The sequence below is a fragment of the Cherax quadricarinatus genome, chromosome 3 (genome assembly GCF_038502225.1).
Source record: "Cherax quadricarinatus isolate ZL_2023a chromosome 3, ASM3850222v1, whole genome shotgun sequence".
Classification (NCBI taxonomy): Eukaryota; Metazoa; Arthropoda; class Malacostraca; order Decapoda; family Parastacidae; genus Cherax; species Cherax quadricarinatus.
This window is the reverse complement of record NC_091294.1, coordinates 79558326-79582568: the sequence shown is the minus strand read 5'-3', so window position 1 is coordinate 79582568 and position 24243 is coordinate 79558326. Positions and strand designations below refer to the sequence as shown.

Genomic DNA, 24243 nt, shown 5'->3' with positions numbered 1-24243 from the left:
ATTATTACTGTTATTGCTATTATTATTATTAATATTACTAGGCTACTTAAACTAAAGAGGACCTCAACTAGGCATGTACTGACATGTGTGTGTGTATGTATATATATAAATATATATGTATAATATATATATACATATATATAATATATACATATATATAATATATATATATATATATATATATATATATATATATATATATATATATATATAAATATATATGTATAATACATACATATATATATAATATATACATATATATATAATATATATATATATATATATATATATATATATATATATATACGTATATTACTCACGCTATAACAGCACTTCAACTCCCTAAAAGTTACTGTCTCCACCAACTCCAGTAAATGTTTAGAATTCAGATAAACCATGATAATGTAATCCTTCAGAGTACAGTCACTGTACTTACCACCTCCAGGATTGTAACATCCTCACTCATCCTTCAGAGTACAGTCACTGTACTTCCCACCTCCAGGATTGTAACATCCTCACTCATCCTTCAGAGTACAGTCACTGTACTTCCCACCTCCAGGATTGTAACATCCTCACTCATCCTTCAGAGTACAGTCACTGTACTTCTCACCTCCAGGATTGTAACATCCTCACTCATCCTTCAGAGTACAGTCACTGTACTTCCCACCTCCAGGATTGTAACATCCTCACTCATCCTTCAGAGTACAGTCACTGTACTTACCACCTCCAGGATTGTAACATCCTCACTCATCCTTCAGAGTACAGTCACTGTACTTACCACCTCCAGGATTGTAACATCCTCACTCATCCTTCAGAGTACAGTCACTGTACTTACCACCTCCAGGATTGTAACATCCTCACTCATCCTTCAGAGTACAGTCACTGTACTTCCCACCTCCAGGATTGTAACATCCTCACTCATCCTTCAGAGTACAGTCACTGTACTTACCACCTCCAGGATTGTAACATCCTCACTCATCCTTCAGAGTACAGTCACTGTACTTACCACCTCCAGGATTGTAACATCCTCACTCATCCTTCAGTTCCTATGTTGAGTCACTGAAGAAATCTGGGAGATTAGGTTCCATGTGATGACTTTTTGATGCCCCGTTTTGAATTACGTTCAGATCTACAACGGTAATGTCTAGTGTAGCAGCGCTACAAGCTAGTGTTGCACTCTGCACTGTTCCTTTCACCTGCACTCACATGCAGTGGGTCAGGAGCTGACATTCAACCTTTTCTAATATTTTCAATTAAATTTTTTAAAAATTCTAACCTAGTTTTAGAAGGTAAAAATGTTTCACTCTGTGGTGAGTGAAACTCACTATATATGTTTCACTCTGTGGTGAGTGAAACTCACTATATATGTTTCACTCTGTGTGGTGAGTGAAACTCACTATATATGTTTCACTCTGTGTGGTGAGTGAAACTCACTATATATGTTTCACTCTGTGTGGTGAGTGAAACTCACTATATATGTTTCACTCTGTGTGGTGAGTGAAACTCACTATATATGTTTCACTCTGTGGTGAGTGAAACTCACTATATATGTTTCACTCTGTGGTGAGTGAAACTCACTATATATGTTTCACTCTGTGTGGTGAGTGAAACTCACTATATATGTTTCACTCTGTGGTGAGTGAAACTCACTATATATGTTTCACTCTGTGTGGTGAGTGAAACTCACTATGTTTCACTCTGTGTGGTGAGTGAAACTCACTATGTTTCACTCTGTGTGGTGAGTGAAACTCACTATGTTTCACTCTGTGTGGTGAGTGAAACTCACTATATATGTTTCACTCTGTGGTGAGTGAAACTCACTATATATGTTTCACTCTGTGGTGAGTGAAACTCACTATATATGTTTCACTCTGTGGTGAGTGAAACTCACTATATATGTTTCACTCTGTGGTGAGTGAAACTCACTATATATGTTTCACTCTGTGTGGTGAGTGAAACTCACTATATATGTTTCACTCTGTGGTGAGTGAAACTCACTATATATGTTTCACTCTGTGGTGAGTGAAACTCACTATATATGTTTCACTCTGTGTGGTGAGTGAAACTCACTATATGTTTCACTCTGTGGTGAGTGAAACTCGCTATGTTTCACTCTGTGGTGAGTGAAACACACTATATATGTTTCACTCTGTGTGGTGAGTGAAACTCACTATATATGTTTCACTCTGTGTGGTGAGTGAAACTCACTATATATGTTTCACTCTGTGTGGTGAGTGAAACTCACTATATATGTTTCACTCTGTGTGGTGAGTGAAACACACTATATGTTTCACTCTGTAGTGAGTGAAACTCACTATATGTTTCACTCTGTAGTGAGTGAAACTCACTATATGTTTCACTCTGTAGTGAGTGAAACTCACTATATGTTTCACTCTGTGGTGAGTGAAACTCGCTATGTTTCACTAACTATACTAAGAAGTTAATATTAAAGAAACTATTAGTTAAAGCACTAAGATATGAGTTTAATATTAATTTTAACTTAACAAAGACTGGTTAAATTTTGACACAAAAGGGATCACTGCTATAAAAAATGGCAGGAAGTATTAGATACCTCACTCTAGCATCACTCTAGTGTCAGCACATCACTCTAGCATCACTCTAGCGTCAGCGCATCACTCTAGCATCAGCTCATCAATGCCGTCAGCTGCCTAAAGTCATCAAAAATGTAGGAGAGGGTTTGGCCGAAGTCTTTAAGTCGTCACCCCTTGCCGAAGCTCAGTTATTGTACTACGCAACAAGTGCACATTTCTAATTTAATACGGTACTTGTCGAGCGGCGTGGTGCCGGCGTCGAGGGCTGGGTAGGGCTCGGCACTGCTGGGTACAGTGGCATCAGTGGCTGAACAGGGTTCACCAGTGCTGGATATGGCATCAGTGGCTGGGCAGGGTTCCACATCGAAGCAAATTGGTTGTTTTGATGGCGGAAAGGATTTGAACTTTGCAGCAGATCTGCGAGGGGGCCGTGGTCTAGCCCCCATGCTGGAGAGAGCTGAGTCAAAGAGAGGGCTGGGAATGTAGGAGTCATGCCTGGACCCATCCAGTGTGTTGTCTACTGAATGAGAATCAGAATTAGGTGTGTGAGTTTGACAGGTGTTTCCTGTCAAGTCATTTGTCTGCTGTGATCCCTGAGGCAAGTTTGCCAACATTTTTGACTTGTTCTTGTTGCCTAAGGTTGCTTGTAGTTGCTTGAGCTCAGATCTGGAGGCAGAGTTGAGCAGCAAGCGTGGGATTGATCCATTGGACTTGCACTTACTTTTAGCCTTAGATATAGATTTAGTTCTTAGATGTGCAGTTAGGGAAGTCAGAGTGATGCCAATCTTGCCATCTGCCGATGAGTAAGAGCGAATTTCTTCCTTGCACTTGGTGCTTGAAGATGACCGTGCCAAGATATGACAACTTTGACACGATGCTCTGGTATCAGTCTCACTGAGGAAGCCAGACTGTGATCCCTGGGCAGAATGTGACCTTAATTCTAATGCCAGGTCAGCTATGGGGGACGACTGTCCTTGCAAGTACGGTCGGAGACACGAGAGCTCAATTGAGTACTCAGAGTCCTGGGAAGGTGAGCTACATGTTGCTCTCTGTACCTCACTCTCTGCTCCTGAGAGCAATGAGCGCAAGAACGCTAGTTGGGCCTCATAGTGCTCCTGGACTTCTGTCAGTCTAGACTGATAGTCGGCGTGGAGGACATCCAAATAAGACCCTTCTGTACCCTCATTTATTTTAGTGATGCTTAACTTGAGGTCGTCAACTTGAGCCCTCAGAGCAGCTCTCATTAGTGTCATCTCATCGAGGCTGCACTCCAGCTCCTCGATTACCTTTGCCTTATTGTCGATGTCACCCTGAAGAACATCAAGCTGAGCCTCGTATGACTTGATGTCGGCAGCCTGGGTGGCCAACCGGCCCTCGTACTCATCAATCTTGGAGACCAACACTCGGCCAAATTCAGCCTTCTCTTCCAGCAACCTGGCCTCATGCTTGCTGGCCAAGCTACTGAGTTGCTCCTGGTACTCTGCAATTATCAGACCAATCTTGTCTTCATACTCTAGCGCCACTTGCTCTTTCCGCTCCTGGATCACGCCAACTTCTTCGTTCAATTCTTTACGCAGAGCCTTGAGCTGCATCATGTGGTCATCTTTTTCTTCTTTAAGCTTAAGAGCATAAACATCTTCTTGTTCTTCCAAAGCTATTTGTGCTTTCTCAAGCAAAGTTTCCAGCTTCTCAAGCTTAGCTGTCAGTTCCTCAATGGTCTTGGTCTTGTGATGATCCTCACTGATCCGGGACACTGTCTCTCCTCCGATGATTTCTTTAAGACCTTTGATCTCCTCCTTGAGACTTGCCTTTTCCTTGGCCAAGTTGACAACCAGATCTTCACATACTGCAACTTTCTTTTCGCTTTCTAAAAGACTGGCAGAGTGAGCATCGCAGGAGGAACGTAAGTTAGCAAGTTCCTTCTCCAGACTGCCTTTCTCAGATTCCAAGTTCAGTATTAATTGTTCCAGGTCACTCACCATTTGGGATTGCATCTCCAGTGCCATTATTTGCTCCTCTTCAAAGCCATTTTTCAATAGTCGTTTCTCTTCTTCAATTTGCAATTTCTCTTTTTCCAATGATTCAACGTTGTGTTGAAGAGTTATAACATGGGACTGAAGGCTGTCTCTTTCTTGTTCTAAAGTTATTTCTCGTTGTGACGAACTCACACTGAACTTAATCGTTTGAAGTTGGTCGTTGAGGGCTGCTTTCTCTTGGTACAAATCTTCAATGTGTTTGTGCAGCTTGCCGAGCTGAGCTGCGTTGCTTACTCTAAGGTCCTCTACTTTATATCTATGAAGCTTAACTAACTCTGCTACCCTACTCATATGGTTCCTCTCTACTAGAGAAACCTTAGCTAAGTGACTACTAATACTACTGCTAAGTTCTCTTTCTAATCTTTCAACCGAGTTTTTTTTTTCTTCTAGTTGACTGCTGGCTTCCTCTACGTTGTTACGTGCTTCTTCTAACTTCTTCTCGTATTCCTCCACTAACTTTGACTTCTCGTTCTGTAAATTCTTGTTTTCATTCTGCAGTTCTGTGACAGTAACCTTCAAAGCTTCACATTCCTTGCAGCTCTGCTGCAATTCCTCCTTCAGCTTAGAAATGTCTGCACTAAGCTGATTTATTTGTTCAAGCTGAGATTCTAAAGTGTTCGGAGCAGCTGAGGTTTCCTGGAGGCGTCCCTCAAGCTGGGTGATATACGCTGTGCACTTGTCCAGCTCACCCACCTTGGACTCCAGCTCTCTGATCTTCTCCTCCTTGGCAGCTATGACAGACTCAAACTGCTCATGACTCTCGAAAGTTCCCGCGCTGGCAGACTTCTGTTTGAGAGCCTCAAGTTCCATGGTGAGCTCTTTGATGGTCTGGCGCAGCTTGGGAATATCTTCCTCCACAAGAGTCCGTATTTCTTCCTCTTTGGCATCCAACTTATTGTGAGTGCTCTCGAGGGCCTCTTTAAGGTCCTGTCCTCTCTTAGTGATAACTTTGATAAGTTCCTCTCTATCTGCAACTTCTCCACATTCTCCAACAGTCGGTGGAGGATGGGAAGGTGCATCAGTGTTGACCTGAGATGAGGCGACCTTATCTTGCTCCTCACCGGCTCTTACTGGCTCTGAGAGCTCACTCTTAACTTTATTTAATTCTTCCATCATTGACTTTATTTTTTCCTGTAGCTCTTTAACTTCCTGACTCTTTTCTTCCTGTAATAAAGTTAGTTTTTCATCCAAGTCTTTTTTCAGCTTTTCTTTTTCTGTGAGGATATTTTTATATTTGATCTCCAGAGCAGTTTTGTCATCCAGAAGAGCATTGTAGTTTTCCATGGATTGTTTTTGATTGTTTGTGAGAGTAATGGTTAGCTCTTGGATAGTTCCCTCGCGAGCTGCCAACTCCTCACGAAATTCCTCCTCTTTGGTGCGCATCACAGCCGTTGTTTTGATGTTCTTGGTATTGACATCTTCCAGTTGGTGCTGGAGGTCCTCCAACTGGAGTCGTAGGGACTCCAGATTGTCAGTCTTTTCTCGTTTCGACTTTTCCAGTTCTTGGAACGACATTTCCAACTGCTGGTGTCTGTTGGTCAGGTCTAAATGTTCGGCGTGCAGAGTGGTGAACGTTGCAGTCAAGTCATTCTTCTCTGCTTTCACCTTCTCGCTGTCTTCCTTGAGGCGTTGCATCTCGTCCTTCAGAGATGCCACGAACTCCGTCATGTCATGCTGGATGTTCTCTACTTTATCCTGGAGGATTTTAGTCTCCTCTGTCTTCTGTTTCACTTGAATTTCCAATGTCTGTTTCTCTTGTGTGACAACATCAAAGTCTCTCTGCTCCACTACAGCTACTGCTGATGACCTCAGCTCCCCGGATCTATACCTGGAGAGCTCGTCATCAAGGAGCCTTTTTTCATAGAGAACATTTTCCAGCTCCTGCTCATGAGTGTCCTTGAGTCGAACTAGAGTCTGCTGGAGGTCGTCTATCTGGCCGGTCTTGTCTTCCATGTCCTTAATAACATTGTCTCGTTCGACCATGACAGCTTTCACCAGCATGTCGAAGGTTCCTTGAAGCTCACACATCTTGAGCTCCACCATTTCCACCTTGCGTCGAAGAACCTCACATTCCTTCTGCTTGTGTTCGCGTTCACGAGCCATCACCTTCAAGTGCCTGTTGGTGACTTTCAACTTATCGTTCAATTCTTTCATTGCCTTCTCCATACTCTGCACCTTCTCCACTAGTTCTTCAATTTCCTTTTCCTTCTCCTCCACACTGGTCCTGGAGTCTATCTCAGCCTCGGCCGTCGACGTCGTCGTCTTGGCAGCCAGTAACTCTTTGGTCTGTTCCTCCATCTTGGTCTTCTCCGCGATGAGCATCTCGATCTCCGTACGATATTCCGTCATCATGATCTCCAACACCTCCAACTTGCGCAACAAATCCGTCTTCTCCTCGGCCAGCATGGTACACTTCGTTGTCACTTCTTGTATCTCGCTCATCTTAAACTCAATATCCATCTTCTTCTTCTTGTTCTCTTCTTCCAAGGCTTGATAACGCTGCTCCTTTTCTTCCAGATCCTTCGACACAGCCGACATTGAAACCTTGAGAGCCGAAAGTTCTCTGTTGGCAGCCTGAAGCTGATCTTCCAGTTCAATGAAGGATTGTTCCTTGATGGACATGCACTTGCCCATGTCGTCCTTGACACGACGCAGCTCAGCCACGAGCACCGACAGAGAGGCCACTTGATCACGCACTGGTGACCCATTACCACTAGTCTGCTTACCTGTACTGTCTGCCCCTGGTGTACCTCTAGCAGATGTTTCAGAAGGTGCAGCAGTAGGGGCAGTTGCACCAGCAGCAGCCTGCTGCAGGGAAGCTGCACTTGCAACAGATAGACTTAACAGTGCAGGTGGAGCAGTAGGGACAGCCGCATCAGCAGAAGCCTGCTGCACAGTAACTGCTACAGATGGAGTCAATGGTGCAGGTATAGGGATAGCTGCACCAGCAGCAGACTGCTGCAAGGAAGCTGCAGTTGCAACAGATGGAGACAACGGTGCAGGTGTAGCAGCAGGCACAGCTGCACCAGCAGCAGCCTGCTGCATGGTTGCTGCTACAGACAAGCCTGACGGTGCAGCAGCAACATGCAACGCACTATGCCCCACACCGCCATACATCACCTCATTCATAACTTCTTCATTGCTGTTATTCACCGCCTCCATATTGTCTTCACCTTTATCATCATCTTCAGGTATTCCATTATTTTCTCTCGCACTATCTACCACCTCTGTATTTCCCTCAAGTGAACTTTTAACACTGGTATCCCCTTCTTTCACATCAACTGTTTTTGCACTATGATCAATTTCTTTCAATTTTTCTTTTTTCACTTCATCTTCACTGACTGAAATTTCTTTTTCCACCTGTACTTCCACTGCAGCTTCTTCAGTAGTGGAGCAGGAGATGAGGCACCCACCAGCAGGAGGCTCTGCTACCTGCTGACTGGGTTCCTCTACTTTACCTTGCTCACAAAACTTACTAATAATAACATCACTTGCTGCTTCTTTACTACACAAAACATTATTATCTTCAATCTTATCAACACTGCTAAGAACCACCTCGTTACTAGTAGAACTACCGCCCTGGCTACATGCTAGAACCTCCCTGCTACCCACTGCATCACCACTGATGCCAGATTTTGCAACCTCATTATCAAAGAGCGTGTTGCTAGCAGTGCTCACTTGCAATAAGTAATCGCCTGCTTTGGAATCTAAGAGGAGGATCTTCTTGTTTTTCTCCAAGATGTCGTTCTCCAGAGCCTCCAGCTTCTCTTCGATCCGCTTCTTTTCCGCTTCATAGTTGTGGAACTTCCTCTCTCCAGCAGTGGTGCTGTCTTCCTGTATCTGCTGAAGCAGGCGCTGACTGCTGCGGGTAAGCTGCTCAAATTCATGGTGGAGGGCATTACGGTCAGCAGTCAGCTTCAGCAGGTGCTCCTGTACCTGCTGACACTCCTGCTCTATCTGCTGCTTGGGGTCTGCCATAGCTGCCAGATCAGCAGGATGGCAACAGCAACCACTAATTCCCACTCTCTAGTGCCACCCCTATTACACTATGGCACCAAAGAGTGTCACCACCCTCTCAACAGAGTCCTACCCTTGACTAGTGGTACTCAGGTGCCTGGGGCAGTGCCACCTAGAGCCTGGCACTGCCCCAACACCAGCCTCACTCACCCAGGCATCTATTATTAACATTAACCAAGCCTTCACAGCACCATCCTTGGCACAGTGCCACATATACTTCCATATCTGGAGTAATACAGCAATTAACAGTGTCACACAAAGTAGTGCCAATATGTACCAAAATAATCAGAAAGCATATTAATGTAGTCTTACCTGATCTAATTGGAGATTGGGGTTAACAACCTCGTTCAGTGATGTACCGTGCTCGAAGGCGTTGATGTCTTCCTGGCTGGCGACCTGTTGATGATCAACTGGGTCCTTTAAGGTGGCGATAGTGGCATCGCTGGTGGCGATAGCCTCCTGGTGGCTACCTGCCGTTGCCGCCTCCGACTGGCACTGCCGCTGTGGCAAGTCCCTCGCCACCACGGACCTCGCCAAATTCTCCTCTTTTTTTTGCATTCCCTCGAGCTGACATCTGCAAACACAAATTTTTATGCAACAAACCCATCACCAAAGACAATAACAGGACAATAATGTATATCGTTCCTCTCATGGGTAGTTACTTTAGGGTGGTTTTTATGACAAGAACGAAACCGGGAAAATGTGACGAGGCCAGAGCAAGGCGCTTGTTGCAAGTCCGGAAATAGTTGCAGGGAAACAGTGCCAAGATTGCAACTAGTGCAATACTAGTGCTAGCATATACAACTACCTTACTTCATGTGAAGGAGGGAAGGAAGAGTTAATAATGAAAGAAGGAATGAGGTAGGAAGGAGAGGTTAATAAAGAATATAATCACTGCTCAACATTACATTCTGATACAGTCACTGACCTTTTGTTGTATACCTTCCCAGCCACAGTACCATCATGGTGCCATTATAACTGACAGTGCCATCATGGTGCCATTATAAATGACAGTGCCATCATGGTGCCATTATGATGGTACCATCTTAGTGCCATTATAACTGACAGTGCCATCATGGTGCCATTATAAATGACAGTGCCATCATGGTGCCATTATGATGGTACCATCTTAGTGCCATTATAACTGACAGTGCCATCATGGTGCCATTATAACTGACAGTGCCATCATGGTGCCATTATAAATGACAGTGCCATCATGGTGCCATTATGATGGTACCATCTTAGTGCCATTATAACTGACAGTGCCATCATGGTGCCATTATAACTGACAGTGCCATCATGGGGCCATTATAAGTGCCATCATGATACTCAGGGCTCTTCATCCAAGGAACTGGACTCGCCTATCACTTCCCCTGAACCCGATTCCCAGGTGACACACCATGTACCTGATTCCCAGCTGCCACATCATGTACCTGATTCCCAGGTGCCACACCACATACCTGATCAACAATATTACTGATGAAGCAACAACAAAACCAGAAACAACAACAGGAGCAGCAACAACAGCACTACCAGCAACAACAACAGGAGCAGCAACAACAGCACTACCAGCAACAACAGGAGCAGCAACAACAGCACTACCAGCAACAACAACAGGAGCAGCAACAACAGGAGCAGCAACAACAGCACTACCAGCAACAACAGGAGCAGCAACAACAGCACTACCAGCAACAACAGGAGCAGCAACAACAGCACTACCAGCAACAACAACAACAACAAAAGCCTGCAGTAGCAAGCAACAATAATAGAAAGAGACTATATTAGTGACACTTGACTCTCATACACCACAATATACAACATATACCTTCATACATGGTCATCTATACAACATACACCATCATACAAGGTCATGTATACAATATACATCATAAAGGTCATGTATACAACATACACCATCATACAAGGTCATGTATACAATATACATCATAAAGGTCATGTATACAACAGATTGACAGGTTCAAGGGATGTATCTGCACTTCCTGACTTCTGCAACACTGCAAGTTCCTGAAGATGACCTAGTTGCAACATGAAAGGCCTAGAGCTATCATTCAACTCCCCCCCTCCCACGTGGCTGTGAATACGTGTGTTCCCTGGATCAAGATCTTGAAGGTAGGGGGAGAGGTAGGGGGTGAGAGATGGGGTGAGGGAGAGGGTGAGGGAGAGGGTGAGGGAGAGGGTGAGGGAGAGGGTGAGGGAGGGGGTGAGGGAGAGGAATGGGGTGAGGGATGGGGGTGAGGGTGAGGAATGGGGTGAGGGATGGGGGTGAGGGTGAGGAATGGGGTGAGGGAGGGGGAGGGATAGGGTGAGGACTGGGGTGAGGGAGGGGGTGAGGGATGGGGTGAAGGAGGGGGTGAAGGCGAGGGAGGGGTGAAGGAGGGGGAGGGATAGGGGGTGAGGGTTGGGGTGTGGGAGGAGGTGAGGGAGGGGGTGAGGTGAGGGAGGGGGAGGGGTGAGAGAGCATGTGTTGGATCAGGGCCAGGAGATATATATAAGTCTAGACGACTGCTACCTGTGTTGTTACTGTGTTGTTACTGTGTTGTTACTGTGTTGTTACTGTGTTGTTACTGTGTCGTTACTGTGTTAGTTACTTTGTTGGTAATGTGATGTTACTGTGTTGTTACTGTGTTGTTACTGTGTTGTTACTGTGTTGTTACTGTGTTGTTACTGTGTTGTTACTGTGTTAGTTACTTTGTTGGTAATGTGATGTTACTGTGTTGTTACTGTGTTGTTACTGTGTTGTTACTGTGTTGTTACTGTGTTAGTTACTTTGTTGGTAATGTGATGTTACTGTGTTGTTACTGTGTTGTTACTGTGTTAGTTACTTTGTTGGTAATGTGATGTTACTGTTGTTACTGTGATGTTACTGTGATGTTACTGTGATGTTACTGTGTTGTTACTGTGTTGTTACTGTGTTGTTACTGTGATGTTACTGTGTTAATGCTACTGTGTTGTTACTGTGTTGTTACTGTGATGTTACTGTGTTAATGTTACTGTGTTGTTACTGTGTTGTTACTGTGATGTTACTGTGTTGTTACTGTGTTGTTACTGTGTTACTGTGATGTTACTGTGATGTTACTGTGTTGTTACTGTGTTGTTACTGTGTTGTTACTGTGTTGTTACTGTGTTGTTACTGTGTTGTTACTGTGTTACTGTGATGTTACTGTGATGTTACTGTGTTGTTACTGTGTTGTTACTGTGTTGTTACTGTGACGTTACTGTGCTGTTAATGTGATGTTACTGTGTTAATGTTACTGTGTTGTTACTGTGTTGTTACTGTGTTGTTACTGTGATGTTACTGTCTTGTTACTGTCTTGTTACTGTGTTGTTACTGTGATGTTACTGTGATGTTACTGTGTTGTTACTGTGTTGTTACTGTGTTGTTACTGTGTTGTTACTGTGTTGTTACTGTGTTGTTACTGTGTTGTTACTGTGTTGTTACTGTGTTGTTACTGTGATGTTACTGTGTTGTTACTGTGTTGTTACTGTGTTGTTACTGTGTTGTTACTGTGTTGTTACTGTGATGTTACTGTCTTGTTACTGTGTTGTTACTGTTGTTACTGTGTTGTTACTGTGATGTTACTGTGTTGTTACTGTGTTGTTACTGTGTTGTTACTGTGATGTTACTGTGATGTTACTGTGTTGTTACTGTGATGTTACTGTGTTGTTACTGTGTTGTTACTGTGTTGTTACTGTGTTGTTACTGTGTTGTTACTGTGATGTTACTGTGATGTTACTGTGTTATTTTGTTACTGTGATGTTACTGTGTTGTTACTGTGATGTAACTGTGTTGTTACTGTGTTGTTACTGTGATGTTACTGTGTTGTTACTGTGATGTTACTGCCTTGTTACTGTGATGTTACTGTGTTGTTACTGTGATGTTACTGCCTTGTTACTGTGATGTTACTGTGCTGTTACTTTGTTACTGTGATGTTACTGTGTTGTTACTGTGATGTTACTGTGTTGTTACTGTGTTGTTACTGTGATGTTACTGTGTTAATGTTACTGTGATGTTACTGTGTTGTTACTGCGATGTTACTGTGTTGTTACTGTGTTGTTACTGTGATGTTACTGTGTTGTTACTGTGTTGTTACTGTGATGTTACTTTGTTACTGTGATGTTACTGTGTTGTTACTGTGATGTTACTGTGATGTTACTGTGTTGTTACTGTGTTGTTACTGTGATGTTACTGTGATGTTACTGTGTTGTTACTGTGATGTTACTGTGTTAATGTTACTGTGTTGTTACTGTGATGTTACTGTGTTAATGTTACTGTGTTGTTACTGTGTTGTTACTGTGTTAATGTTACTGTGTTGTTACTGTGTTGTTACTGTGTTAATGTTACTGTGATGTTACTGTGTTGTTACTGTGTTGTTACTGTGTTGTTACTGTGTTGTTACTGTGATGTTACTGTGTTGTTACTGTGATGTTACTGTGTTAATGTTACTGTGTTGTTACTGTGATGTTACTGTGTTGTCACTGTGATGTTACTGTGTTGTTACTGTGTTGTTACTGTGATGTTACTGTGTTGTTACTGTGTTGTCACTGTGATGTTACTGTGATGTTACTGTGTTGTTACTGTGATGTTACTGTGTTAATGTTACTGTGTTGTTACTGTGTTGTTACTGTGTTGTTACTGTGTTGTTACTGTGATGTTACTGTGTTAATGTCACTGTGTTGTTACTGTGTTGTTACTGTGTTGTCACTGTGATGTTACTGTGTTGTTACTGTTGTTACTGTGATGTTACTGTGTTGTTACTGTGATGTTACTGTGTTAATGTTACTGTGTTGTTACTGTGTTGTTACTGTGTTGTCACTGTGATGTTACTGTGTTGTTACTGAGATGTTACTGTGTTAATGTTACTGTGTTGTTACTGTGATGTTACTGTGTTAATGTTACTGTGTTGTTACTGTGATGTTACTGTCTTGTTACTGTGATGTTACTGTGTTGTTACTGTGTTGTTGCTGTGTTACTGTGATGTTACTGTGTTAGTTACTCTGTTGTTACTATGTTACTGTCTTGTTACTGTGTTGTTACTGTGATGTTACTGTGTTGTTACTTTGTTACTGTGATGTTACTGTGTTACTGTGATGTTACTGTGTTGTTACTGTGTTACTGTGATGTTACTGTGTTACTGTGATGTTACTGTGTTAATGTTACTGTGTTGTTACTGTGATGTTACTGTGTTAATGTTACTGTGATGTTACTGTGTTGTTACTGTGATGTTACTGTGATGTTACTGTGTTAATGTTACTGTGATGTTACTGTGTTGTTACTGTGTTGTTACTGTGTTGTTACTGTGTTGTTACTGTGATGTTACTGTGTTAATGTTACTGTGTTGTTACTGTGTTGTTACTGTGTTAATGTTACTGTGTTAATGTTACTGTGATGTTACTGTGTTGTTACTGTGTTAATGTTACTGTGTTGTTACTGTGATGTTACTGTCTTGTTACTGTGTTGTTACTGTGTTGTTACTGTGTTGTTACTGTGTTGTTACTGTGTTGTTACTGTGTTAATGTTACTGTGTTAATGTTACTGTGATGTTACTGTGTTGTTACTGTGTTAATGTTACTGTGTTGTTACTGTGATGTTACTGTCTTGTTACTGTGTTGTTACTGTGATGTTACTGTCTTGTTACTGTCTTGTTACTGTCTTGTTACTGTCTTGTTACTGTGTTAATGTTACTGTGTTGTTACTGTGATGTTACTGTCTTGTTACTGTGTTGTTACTGTCATGTTACTGTGATGTTACTGTCTTGTTACTGTGTTGTTACTGTCATGTTACTGTGATGTTACTGTCTTGTTACTGTGTTGTTACTGTCATGTTACTGTGATGTTACTGTGTTGTTACTGTGTTGTTACTGTGATGTTACTGTGTTGTTACTGTGTTAATGTTACTGTGATGTTACTGTGTTGTTACTGTGTTAATGTTACTGTGTTGTTACTGTGATGTTACTGTGTTGTTACTGTGTTGTTACTGTGATGTTACTGTGTTGTTACTGTGTTAATGTTACTGTGTTACTGTGATGTTACTGTGTTGTTACTGTGTTGTTACTGTGTTGTTACTGTGTTGTTACTGTGTTGTTACTGTGTTAATGTTACTGTGTTGTTCCTGTGATGTTACTGTGACTGTGATGTGATACTGTGTTAATGTTACTGTTACTGTGTTAATGTTACTGTGTTGTTACTGTGATGTTACTGTGTTGTTACTGTGTTGTTACTGTGATGTTACTGTGTTGTTACTGTGATGTTACTGTGATGTTACTGTGATGTTACTGTGTTGTTCCTGTGATGTTACTGTGTTGTTACTGTGTTGTTACTGTGTTAATGTTACTGTGATGTTACTGTGTTGTTCCTGTGATGTTACTGTGTTGTTACTGTGTTGTTACTGTGTTAATGTTACTGTGTTGTTACTGTGTTGTTACTGTGTTAATGTTACTGTGTTGTTACTGTGTTGTTACTGTCTTGTTACTGTGATGCTACTGTGTTGTTACTGTGTTAATGTTACTGTGTTGTTACTGTGTTAATGTTACTGTGTTGTTACTGTGTTGTTACTGTGTTAATGTTACTGTGTTGTTACTGTGATGTTACTGTGTTAATGTTACTGTGTTGTTACTGTGATGTTACTGTCTTGTTACTGTGATGCTACTGTGTTGTTACTGTGTTGTTACTGTGTTAGTTACTTTGTTGTTACTGTGATGTTACTGTCTTGTTACTGTGTTGTTACTGTGTTGTTACTGTGATGTTACTGTCTTGTTACTGTCTTATTACTGTGATGTTACTGTGTTGTTACTGTGATGTTACTGTGTTGTTACTGTGTTGTTACTGTGATGTTACTGTGTTGTTACTGTGTTGTTACTGTGATGTTACTGTCTTGTTACTGTCTTGTTACTGTGATGTTACTGTGTTGTTACTGTGTTGTTACTGTGTTGTTACTGTGTTGTTACTGTGATGTTACTGTGTTGTTACTGTGTTGTTACTGTGTTGTTACTGTGATGTTACTGTGTTGTTACTGTGTTGTTACTGTGTTGTTACTGTGATGTTACTGTGTTGTTACTGTGTTGTTACTGTGTTGTTACTGCCTTGTTACTGTGATGTTACTGCCTTGTTACTGTGATGTTACTGCCTTGTTACTGTGATGTTACTGTGATGTTACTGTGATGTTACTGTCTTGTTACTGTCTTGTTACTGTGTTGTTACTGTGTTAATGTTACTGTGTTGTTACTGTGATGTTACTGTGTTAATGTTACTGTGTTGTTACTGTGTTGTTACTGTGTTAATGTTACTGTGTTGTTACTGTGTTAATGTTACTGTGTTGTTACTGTGTTGTTACTGTCTTGTTACTGTGATGCTACTGTGTTGTTACTGTGTTAATGTTACTGTGTTGTTACTGTGTTAATGTTACTCTGTTGTTACTGTGATGTTACTGTGTTAATGTTATGTGTTGTTACTGTGATGTTACTGTCTTGTTACTGTGATGCTACTGTGTTGTTACTGTGTTGTTACTGTGATGTTACTGTGTTGTTACTGTGTTAGTTACTTTGTTGTTACTGTGATGTTACTGTCTTGTTACTGTGTTGTTACTGTGTTGTTACTGTGATGTTACTGTGTTGTTACTGTGTTGTTGCTGTGTTGTTACTGTGTTGTTACTGTGATGTTACTGTGTTGTTACTGTGTTGTTACTGTGTTGTTACATAAGAACATAAGAACGAACATAAGAACGAAGGAACACTGCAGAAGGCCTACTGGCCCATGCGAGGCACGTCCAAGTCTCCTACCGGCTTAAGCCAATGCACCCAACCTAGTCAGGTCAGGTCACATTGACTTAAGGGAGGAACACGGCAACCGACCTGGTAGCACAAGCTATCAGGTTACTGTGATGTTACTGTGTTGTTACTGTGTTAGTTACTTTGTTGTTACTGTGATGTTACTGTCTTGTTACTGTGATGTTACTGTGTTGTTACTGTGTTGTTACTGTGTTGTTACTGTGTTGTTACTGTGTTGTTACTGCCTTGTTACTGTGATGTTACTGCCTTGTTACTGTGTTGTTACTGTGTTGTTACTGTGTTGTTACTGTGTTGTTACTGTGATGTTACTGTCTTGTTACTGTCTTGTTACTGTCTTGTTACTGTCTTGTTACTGTGATGTTACTGTCTTGTTACTGTCTTGCTACTGTCTTGTTACTGTGATGTTACTGTGTTGTTACTGTGTTGTTACTGTGATGTTACTGTGTTGTTACTGTGTTGTTACTGTGATGTTACTGTGTTAATGTTACTGTGTTGTTACTGTGATGTTACTGTGTTAATGTTACTGTGATGTTACTGTGTTGTTACTGTGATGTTACTGTGTTGTTACTGTGTTGTTACTGTGTTGTTACTGTGTTGTTACTGTGTTGTTACTGTGTTGTTACTGTGTTGTTACTGTGTTGTTACTGTGTTGTTACTGTGATGTTACTGTGTTAATGTTACTGTGTTGTTACTGTGTTGTTACTGTGATGTTACTGTGTTGTTACTGTGTTGTTACTGTGATGTTACTGTGTTAATGTTACTGTGTTGTTACTGTGATGTCACTGTGTTGTCACTGTGTTGTTACTGTGTTGTTACTGTCTTGTTACTGTCTTGTTACTGTCTTGTTACTGTGATGTTACTGTGTTGTTACTGTGTTGTTACTGTGATGTTACTGTCTTGTTACTGTCTTGTTACTGTGATGTTACTATGTTGTTACTGTGTTGTTACTGTGTTGTTACTGTTGTTACTGTGTTGTTACTGTGATGTTACTGTGTTGTTACTATGATGTTACTGTCTTGTTACTGTCTTGTTACTGTCTTGTTACTGTGTTAATGTTACTGTGTTGTTACTGTGATGTTACTGTGTTGTTACTGTCTTGTTACTGTGATGTTACTGTGTTGTTACTGTGTTGTTACTGTGTTGTTACTGTGTTGTTACTGTCTTGTTACTGTGTTGTTACTGTGTTGTTACTGTGATGTTACTGTGTTGTTACTGTGATGTTACTGTGTTGTTACTGTGTTGTTACTGTGTTGTTACTGTCTTGTTACTGTGTTGTTACTGTGTTGTTACTGTCTTGTTACTGTGTTGTTACTGTGTTGTTACTGTCTTGTTACTGTGTTGTTACTGTGTTGTTACTGTGATGTTACTGTGTTGTTACTGTGATGTTACTGTGATGTTACTGTGTTGTTACTGTGTTGTTACTGTGATGTTACTTTGTTACTGTGATGTTACTGTGTTGTTACTGTGTTGTTACTGTGTTGTTACTGTGTTGTTACTGTGTTGTTACTGTGTTGTTACTGTGTTGTTACTGTGTTGTTACTGTGTTGTTACTGTGTTGTTACTGTATTGTTACTGTGTTGTTACTGTGTTGTTACTGTGATGTTACTGTATTCTTACTGTGATGTTACTGTGTTGTTACTGTGTTGTTACTATTGTTACTGTGTTGTTACTGTGATGTTACTGTGTTGTTACTGTGTTGTTACTGTGATGTTACTGTGTTGTTACTGAGTTGTTACTGTGTTGTTACTGTGATGTTACTGTATTCTTACTGTGATGTTACTGTTGTTACTGTCTTGTTACTGTGATGTTACTGTCTTGTTACTGTGTTGTTACTGTCTTGTTACTGTGATGTTACTGTGTTGTTACTGTGTTGTTACTGTTGTTACTGTCTTGTTACTGTGATGTTACTGTGATGTTACTGTCTTGTTACTATGATGTTACTGTGATGTTACTGTCTTGTTACTGTGATGTTACTGTGTTAATGTTACTGTGTTGTTACTGTGATGTTACTGTGTTAATGTTACTGTGTTGTTACTGTGATGTTACTGTCTTGTTACTGTGATGTTACTGTCTTGTTACTGTGTTGTTACTGTGATGTTACTGTATTAATGTTACTGTGTTGTTACTGTGTTGTTACTGTGATGTTACTGTGTTGTTACTGTGATTTTACTGTGTTAATGTTACTGTGTTGTTACTGTGATGTTACTGTGTTGTTACTGTGATGTTACTGTGTTAATGTTACTGTGTTGTTACTGTGTTGTTACTGTGATGTTACTGTAATAATGTTACTGTGTTGTTACTGTGTTGTTACTGTGATGTTACTGTGATGTTACTGTGATGTTACTTTGTTATTGTGACGTTACTTTACTGTTGTTGTTACTGTGATACTCTGTGTTGTTACTGTTACTGTGCTAGTGTTACTGTTACTATGTTACTCTTTACTGTGTTGTTACTGTGTTACTATGGCTGTTACTGTTATTACTGTGGTTGTTACTGTTACTATGCTTGTTACTGTGTTACTCTTCACTGTATTGTTACTGTCTTACTATGGCTGTTACTATGTTACTGTGGTTGTTACTATGTTCTTACTGTATTGTTACTGTGTTGTACTATGTTGTTACCGTGTTACTATGGCTGTTACTGTGTTGTTACTGTGTTACTATGGCTGTTACTATGTTACTGTGTTACTATGTTGTTACAGTGGTTGTTACTATGTTGTTACTGTATTGTTACTGTGATACTATGGCTGTTACTGTTATTACTGTGGTTGTTACTGTGTTATTACTGTGTTGTTACTGCGTTGTTACTGTGTTGCTACTGTGGGTATTACTGTGTTGTTACTGTGTTGTTACTGTGGGTGTTACTGCGTTATTACTGCATTGCTACTGTCGGTGTTACTGTGGTTGTTACTGTGTTGTTGTGTTGTTATTGTGTGTTACTGTGTTGTTACTGTGTTGTTACTGTGTTGCTGTGTTGTTACTGTGGTTGTTACTGTGTTGTTACCGTATTGTTACTGTATTGTTACTGGGTTGTGTTACTGTGTTGTTACTGTATTGTTACTGTGTTGCTACTGTGTTGTTACTGTATTGTTACTGTATTGTGTTACTGTGTTGTTACTGTGTTGTTACTGTATTGTTACTGTGTTGTTACTGTATTGTGTTACTGTGTTGTTACTGGCTACTGTGTTGTTACTGACTACTGTGTTGTTACTGACTACTGTGTTGTTACTGGCTACTGTGTTGTTACTGACTACTGTGTTGTTACTGGCTACTGTGTTGTTACTGACTACTGTGTTGTTACTGTATTGTTACTGTGTTGTTGTGTTGTTACTGTGTTGTTACTGTGGTTGTTCCTTTGTTACTGTGTTACTTTGTTACTGTGTTGCTGTGTTACTGTGTTGTTACTGTGGGTGTTACTGTGGGTGTTACTGTGTTGTTACTGTGTTGTTACTGTGTTGTTATTGTGGTTACTGTGTTGTGGGTGTTACTGTGGTTGTTACTGTGTTATTGTGTTGTTACTGTGGTTGTTACTGTGTTGTTGCTGTGGCTGTTACTGTGTTATTACTGTGCTTGTTACTGTGTTATTACTATGTTATTACTGTGGTTGCTACTGTGCTTGTTACTGTGTTATTACTGTGGTTGTTACTGTGTTATTACTGTGGTTGTTACTGTGTTATTACTGTGGTTGTTACTGAGTTGTTTCTGTGGTTACTGTGTTGTTGCTGTGTTACTGTGTTGTTACTGTGGTTGTCACTGTGACTGTTACTGTGTTGTTGTGGTTGTTACTGTGTTGTTATTGCGTTGTTACTGTGTTGTTATTGCGTTGTTACTGTGTTATTGTGGGTGTTACTGTGTTGTTACTGTGTTCTTACTGTGTTGTTACTGTGTCGCTGTGTTATTGTGTTTGTTACTGTGTTACTGCGTTGTTACTGTGTTATTGCGTTACTGTGTGTGTTACTGTGTTGTTACCGTGGTTGTCACTGTTGTTGTTACTGTGCTGTTACTGTGTTGTTACTGTGTTGTTACTGTTGTTGTTACTGTGCTGTTACTGTGGTTGTTACTGTGGTTGTTACTGTGTTATAACTGTGTTGGTGCTGTGTTGTTACTGTGTTGTTACTTTGTTACTGTGTTGTTGCTTCCTGTGTTGTTACTGTGTTGTTACTGTGTTGTTGCTTCCTGTGTTGTTACTGTGTTGTTGCTTCCTGTGTTGTTACTGTGTTGTTGCTTCCTGTGTTGTTACTGTGTTGTTGCTTCCTGTGTTGTTACTGTGTTATAACTGTGTTGTTACTGTGTTGTTGCTTCCTGTGTTGTTACTGTGTTGTTGCTTCCTGTGTTGTTACTGTGTTGTTACTGTGTTGTTACTGTGTTGTTACTGTGTTGTTACTGTGTTGTTACTGTGTTGTTGCTGTGTTGTTGCTTCCTGTGTTGTTACTGTGTTGTTGCTTCCTGTGTTGTTACTGTGTTGTTGCTTCCTGTGTTGTTACTGTGTTGTTGCTTCCTGTGTTGTTACTGTGTTGTTACTGTGTTGTTACTGTGTTGTTACTGTGTTGTTACTGTGTTGTTACTGTGTTGTTACTGTGTTGTTGCTTCCTGTGTTGTTACTGTGTTGTTACTGTGTTGTTGCTTCCTGTGTTGTTACTGTGTTGTTGCTTCCTGTGTTGTTACTGTGTTGTTGCTTCCTGTGTTGTTACTGTGTTATAACTGTGTTGTTACTGTGTTGTTACTGTGTTGTTACTGTGTTGTTACTGTGTTGTTGCTTCCTGTGTTGTTACTGTGTTGTTGCTTCCTGTGTTGTTACTGTGTTGTTGCTTCCTGTGTTGTTACTGTGTTGTTACTGTGTTGTTACTGTGTTGTTACTGTGTTGTTGCTGTGTTGTTACTGTGTTGTTACTGTGTTGTTACTGTGTTGTTACTGTGTTGTTACTGTGTTGTTGCTGTGTTGTTGCTGTGTTGTTACTGTGTTGTTACTGTGTTGTTACTGTGTTGTTACTGTGTTGTTACTGTGTTGTTACTGTGTTGTTACTGTGTTGTTACTGTGTTGTTGCTTCCTGTGTTGTTACTGTGTTGTTGCTTCCTGTGTTGTTACTGTGTTGTTGCTTCCTGTGTTGTTACTGTGTTGTTGCTTCCTGTGTTGTTACTGTGTTGTTGCTTCCTGTGTTGTTACTGTGTTGTTACTGTGTTGTTACTGTGTTGTTACTGTGTTGTTGCTTCCTGTGTTGTTACTGTGTTGTTGCTTCCTGTGTTGTTACTGTGTTGTTACTGTTGTTGTTACTGTGCTGTTACTGTGGTTGTTACTGTGGTTGTTACTGTGTTATAACTGTGTTGGTGCTGTGTTGTTACTGTGTTGTTACTTTGTTACTGTGTTGTTGCTTCCTGTGTTGTTACTGTGTTGTTACTGTGTTGTTGCTTCCTGTGTTGTTACTGTGTTGTTGCTTCCTGTGTTGTTACTGTGTTGTTGCTTCCTGTGTTGTTACTGTGTTGTTGCTTCCTGTGTTGTTACTGTGTTATAACTGTGTTGTTACTGTGTTGTTGCTTCCTGTGTTGTTACTGTGTTGTTGCTTCCTGTGTTGTTACTGTGTTGTTACTGTGTTGTTACTGTGTTGTTACTGTGTTGTTACTGTGTTGTTACTGTGTTGTTGCTGTGTTGTTGCTTCCTGTGTTGTTACTGTGTTGTTGCTTCCTGTGTTGTTACTGTGTTGTTGCTTCCTGTGTTGTTACTGTGTTGTTGCTTCCTGTGTTGTTACTGTGTTGTTGCTTCCTGTGTTGTTACTGTGTTGTTACTGTGTTGTTACTGTGTTGTTACTGTGTTGTTACTGTGTTGTTGCTTCCTGTGTTGTTACTGTGTTGTTACTGTGTTGTTGCTTCCTGTGTTGTTACTGTGTTGTTGCTTCCTGTGTTGTTACTGTGTTGTTGCTTCCTGTGTTGTTACTGTGTTATAACTGTGTTGTTACTGTGTTGTTACTGTGTTGTTACTGTGTTGTTACTGTGTTGTTGCTTCCTGTGTTGTTACTGTGTTGTTGCTTCCTGTGTTGTTACTGTGTTGTTGCTTCCTGTGTTGTTACTGTGTTGTTACTGTGTTGTTACTGTGTTGTTACTGTGTTGTTGCTGTGTTGTTGCTGTGTTGTTACTGTGTTGTTACTGTGTTGTTACTGTGTTGTTACTGTGTTGTTGCTGTGTTGTTGCTGTGTTGTTACTGTGTTGTTACTGTGTTGTTACTGTGTTGTTACTGTGTTGTTACTGTGTTGTTACTGTGTTGTTACTGTGTTGTTACTGTGTTGTTGCTTCCTGTGTTGTTACTGTGTTGTTGCTTCCTGTGTTGTTACTGTGTTGTTGCTTCCTGTGTTGTTACTGTGTTGTTGCTTCCTGTGTTGTTACTGTGTTGTTGCTTCCTGTGTTGTTACTGTGTTGTTACTGTGTTGTTACTGTGTTGTTACTGTGTTGTTGCTTCCTGTGTTGTTACTGTGTTGTTGCTTCCTGTGTTGTTACTGTGTTGTTACTGTGTTGTTACTGTGTTGTTACTGTGTTGTTACTGTGTTGTTGCTTCCTGTGTTGTTACTGTGTTGTTGCTTCCTGTGTTGTTACTGTGTTGTTACTGTGTTGTTACTGTGTTGTTACTGTGTTGTTGCTTCCTGTGTTGTTACTGTGTTGTTGCTTCCTGTGTTGTTACTGTGTTGTTGCTTCCTGTGTTGTTACTGTGTTGTTACTGTGTTGTTACTGTGTTGTTACTGTGTTGTTACTGTGTTGTTACTGTGTTGTTACTGTGTTGTTACTGTGTTGTTACTGTGTTGTTGCTGCGTTGTTGCTTCCTGTGTTGTTACTGTGTTGTTGCTTCCTGTGTTGTTACTGTGTTGTTGCTTCCTGTGTTGTTACTGTGTTGTTGCTTCCTGTGTTGTTACTGTGTTGTTGCTTCCTGTGTTGTTACTGTGTTGTTGCTTCCTGTGTTGTTACTGTGTTGTTGCTTCCTGTGTTGTTACTGTGTTGTTGCTTCCTGTGTTGTTACTGTGTTGTTACTGTGTTGTTACTGTGTTGTTACTGTGTTGTTACTGTGTTGTTGCTGTGTTGTTGCTTCCTGTGTTGTTACTGTGTTGTTGCTTCCTGTGTTGTTACTGTGTTGTTGCTTCCTGTGTTGTTACTGTGTTGTTACTGTGTTGTTACTGTGTTGTTACTGTGTTGTTACTGTGTTGTTGCTGTGTTGTTACTGTGTTGTTACTGTGTTGTTACTGTGTTGTTGCTGTGTTACTGTGATGTTACTGTGTTGTTACTGTGTTGTTACTGTGTTGTTACTGTGTTGTTACTGTGTTGTTACTGTGTTGTTGCTGTGTTACTGTGATGTTACTGTGTTGTTACTGTGTTGTTACTGTGTTGTTACTGTGTTGTTGCTGTGTTGTTACTGTGTTGTTGCTGTGTTACTGTGATGTTACTGTGTTGTTACTGTGTTGTTACTGTGTTGTTACTGTGTTGTTGCTGTGTTGTTACTGTGTTGTTACTGTGTTGTTACTGTGTTGTTGCTGTGTTACTGTGATGTTACTGTGTTGTTACTGTGTTGTTACTGTGTTGTTACTGTGTTGTTGCTGTGTTGTTACTGTGTTGTTACTGTGTTGTTACTGTGTTGTTGCTGTGTTACTGTGATGTTACTGTGTTGTTACTGTGTTGTTACTGTGTTGTTACTGTGTTGTTACTGTGTTGTTACTGTGTTGTTGCTGTGTTGTTACTGTGTTGTTACTGTGTTGTTACTGTGTTGTTACTGTGTTGTTACTGTGTTGTTACTGTGTTGTTACTGTGTTGTTGCTGTGTTGTTACTGTGTTGTTGCTGTGTTGTTACTGTGTTGTTACTG

General features: G+C 40.8%; 2 protein-coding genes across 5 annotated transcripts in view; both read right to left on the bottom strand.

The window, feature by feature from the left end:
• Positions 1-24243, bottom strand: part of LOC128706620 (golgin subfamily A member 4-like) — a gene marked incomplete at its 5' end in the record, with an annotated part of 145724 nt that overhangs the window by 61617 nt on the left and 59864 nt on the right. For all 4 annotated transcript variants that reach the window (XM_070093010.1, XM_070093023.1, XM_070093016.1 and 1 more), the window contains 1 exon segment: positions 8918-9179. In XM_070093010.1, coding sequence (XP_069949111.1) covers positions 8918-9179 — 262 coding nt within the window.
• LOC138853828 (putative uncharacterized protein MYH16) lies at positions 2576-8746 on the bottom strand. Its single transcript, XM_070093032.1, has one exon. The coding sequence runs from the start codon at positions 8564-8566 to the stop codon at positions 2741-2743; it is 5826 nt and encodes a 1941-aa protein (XP_069949133.1). The 5' UTR covers positions 8567-8746; the 3' UTR covers positions 2576-2740.

Excerpts from the sequence above, each read along its gene's own strand:
- LOC138853828 (XM_070093032.1), bottom strand. The coding sequence starts at position 8,566 with ATGGCAGACCCCAAGCAGCAGATAGAGCAGGAGTGTCAGCAGGTACAG.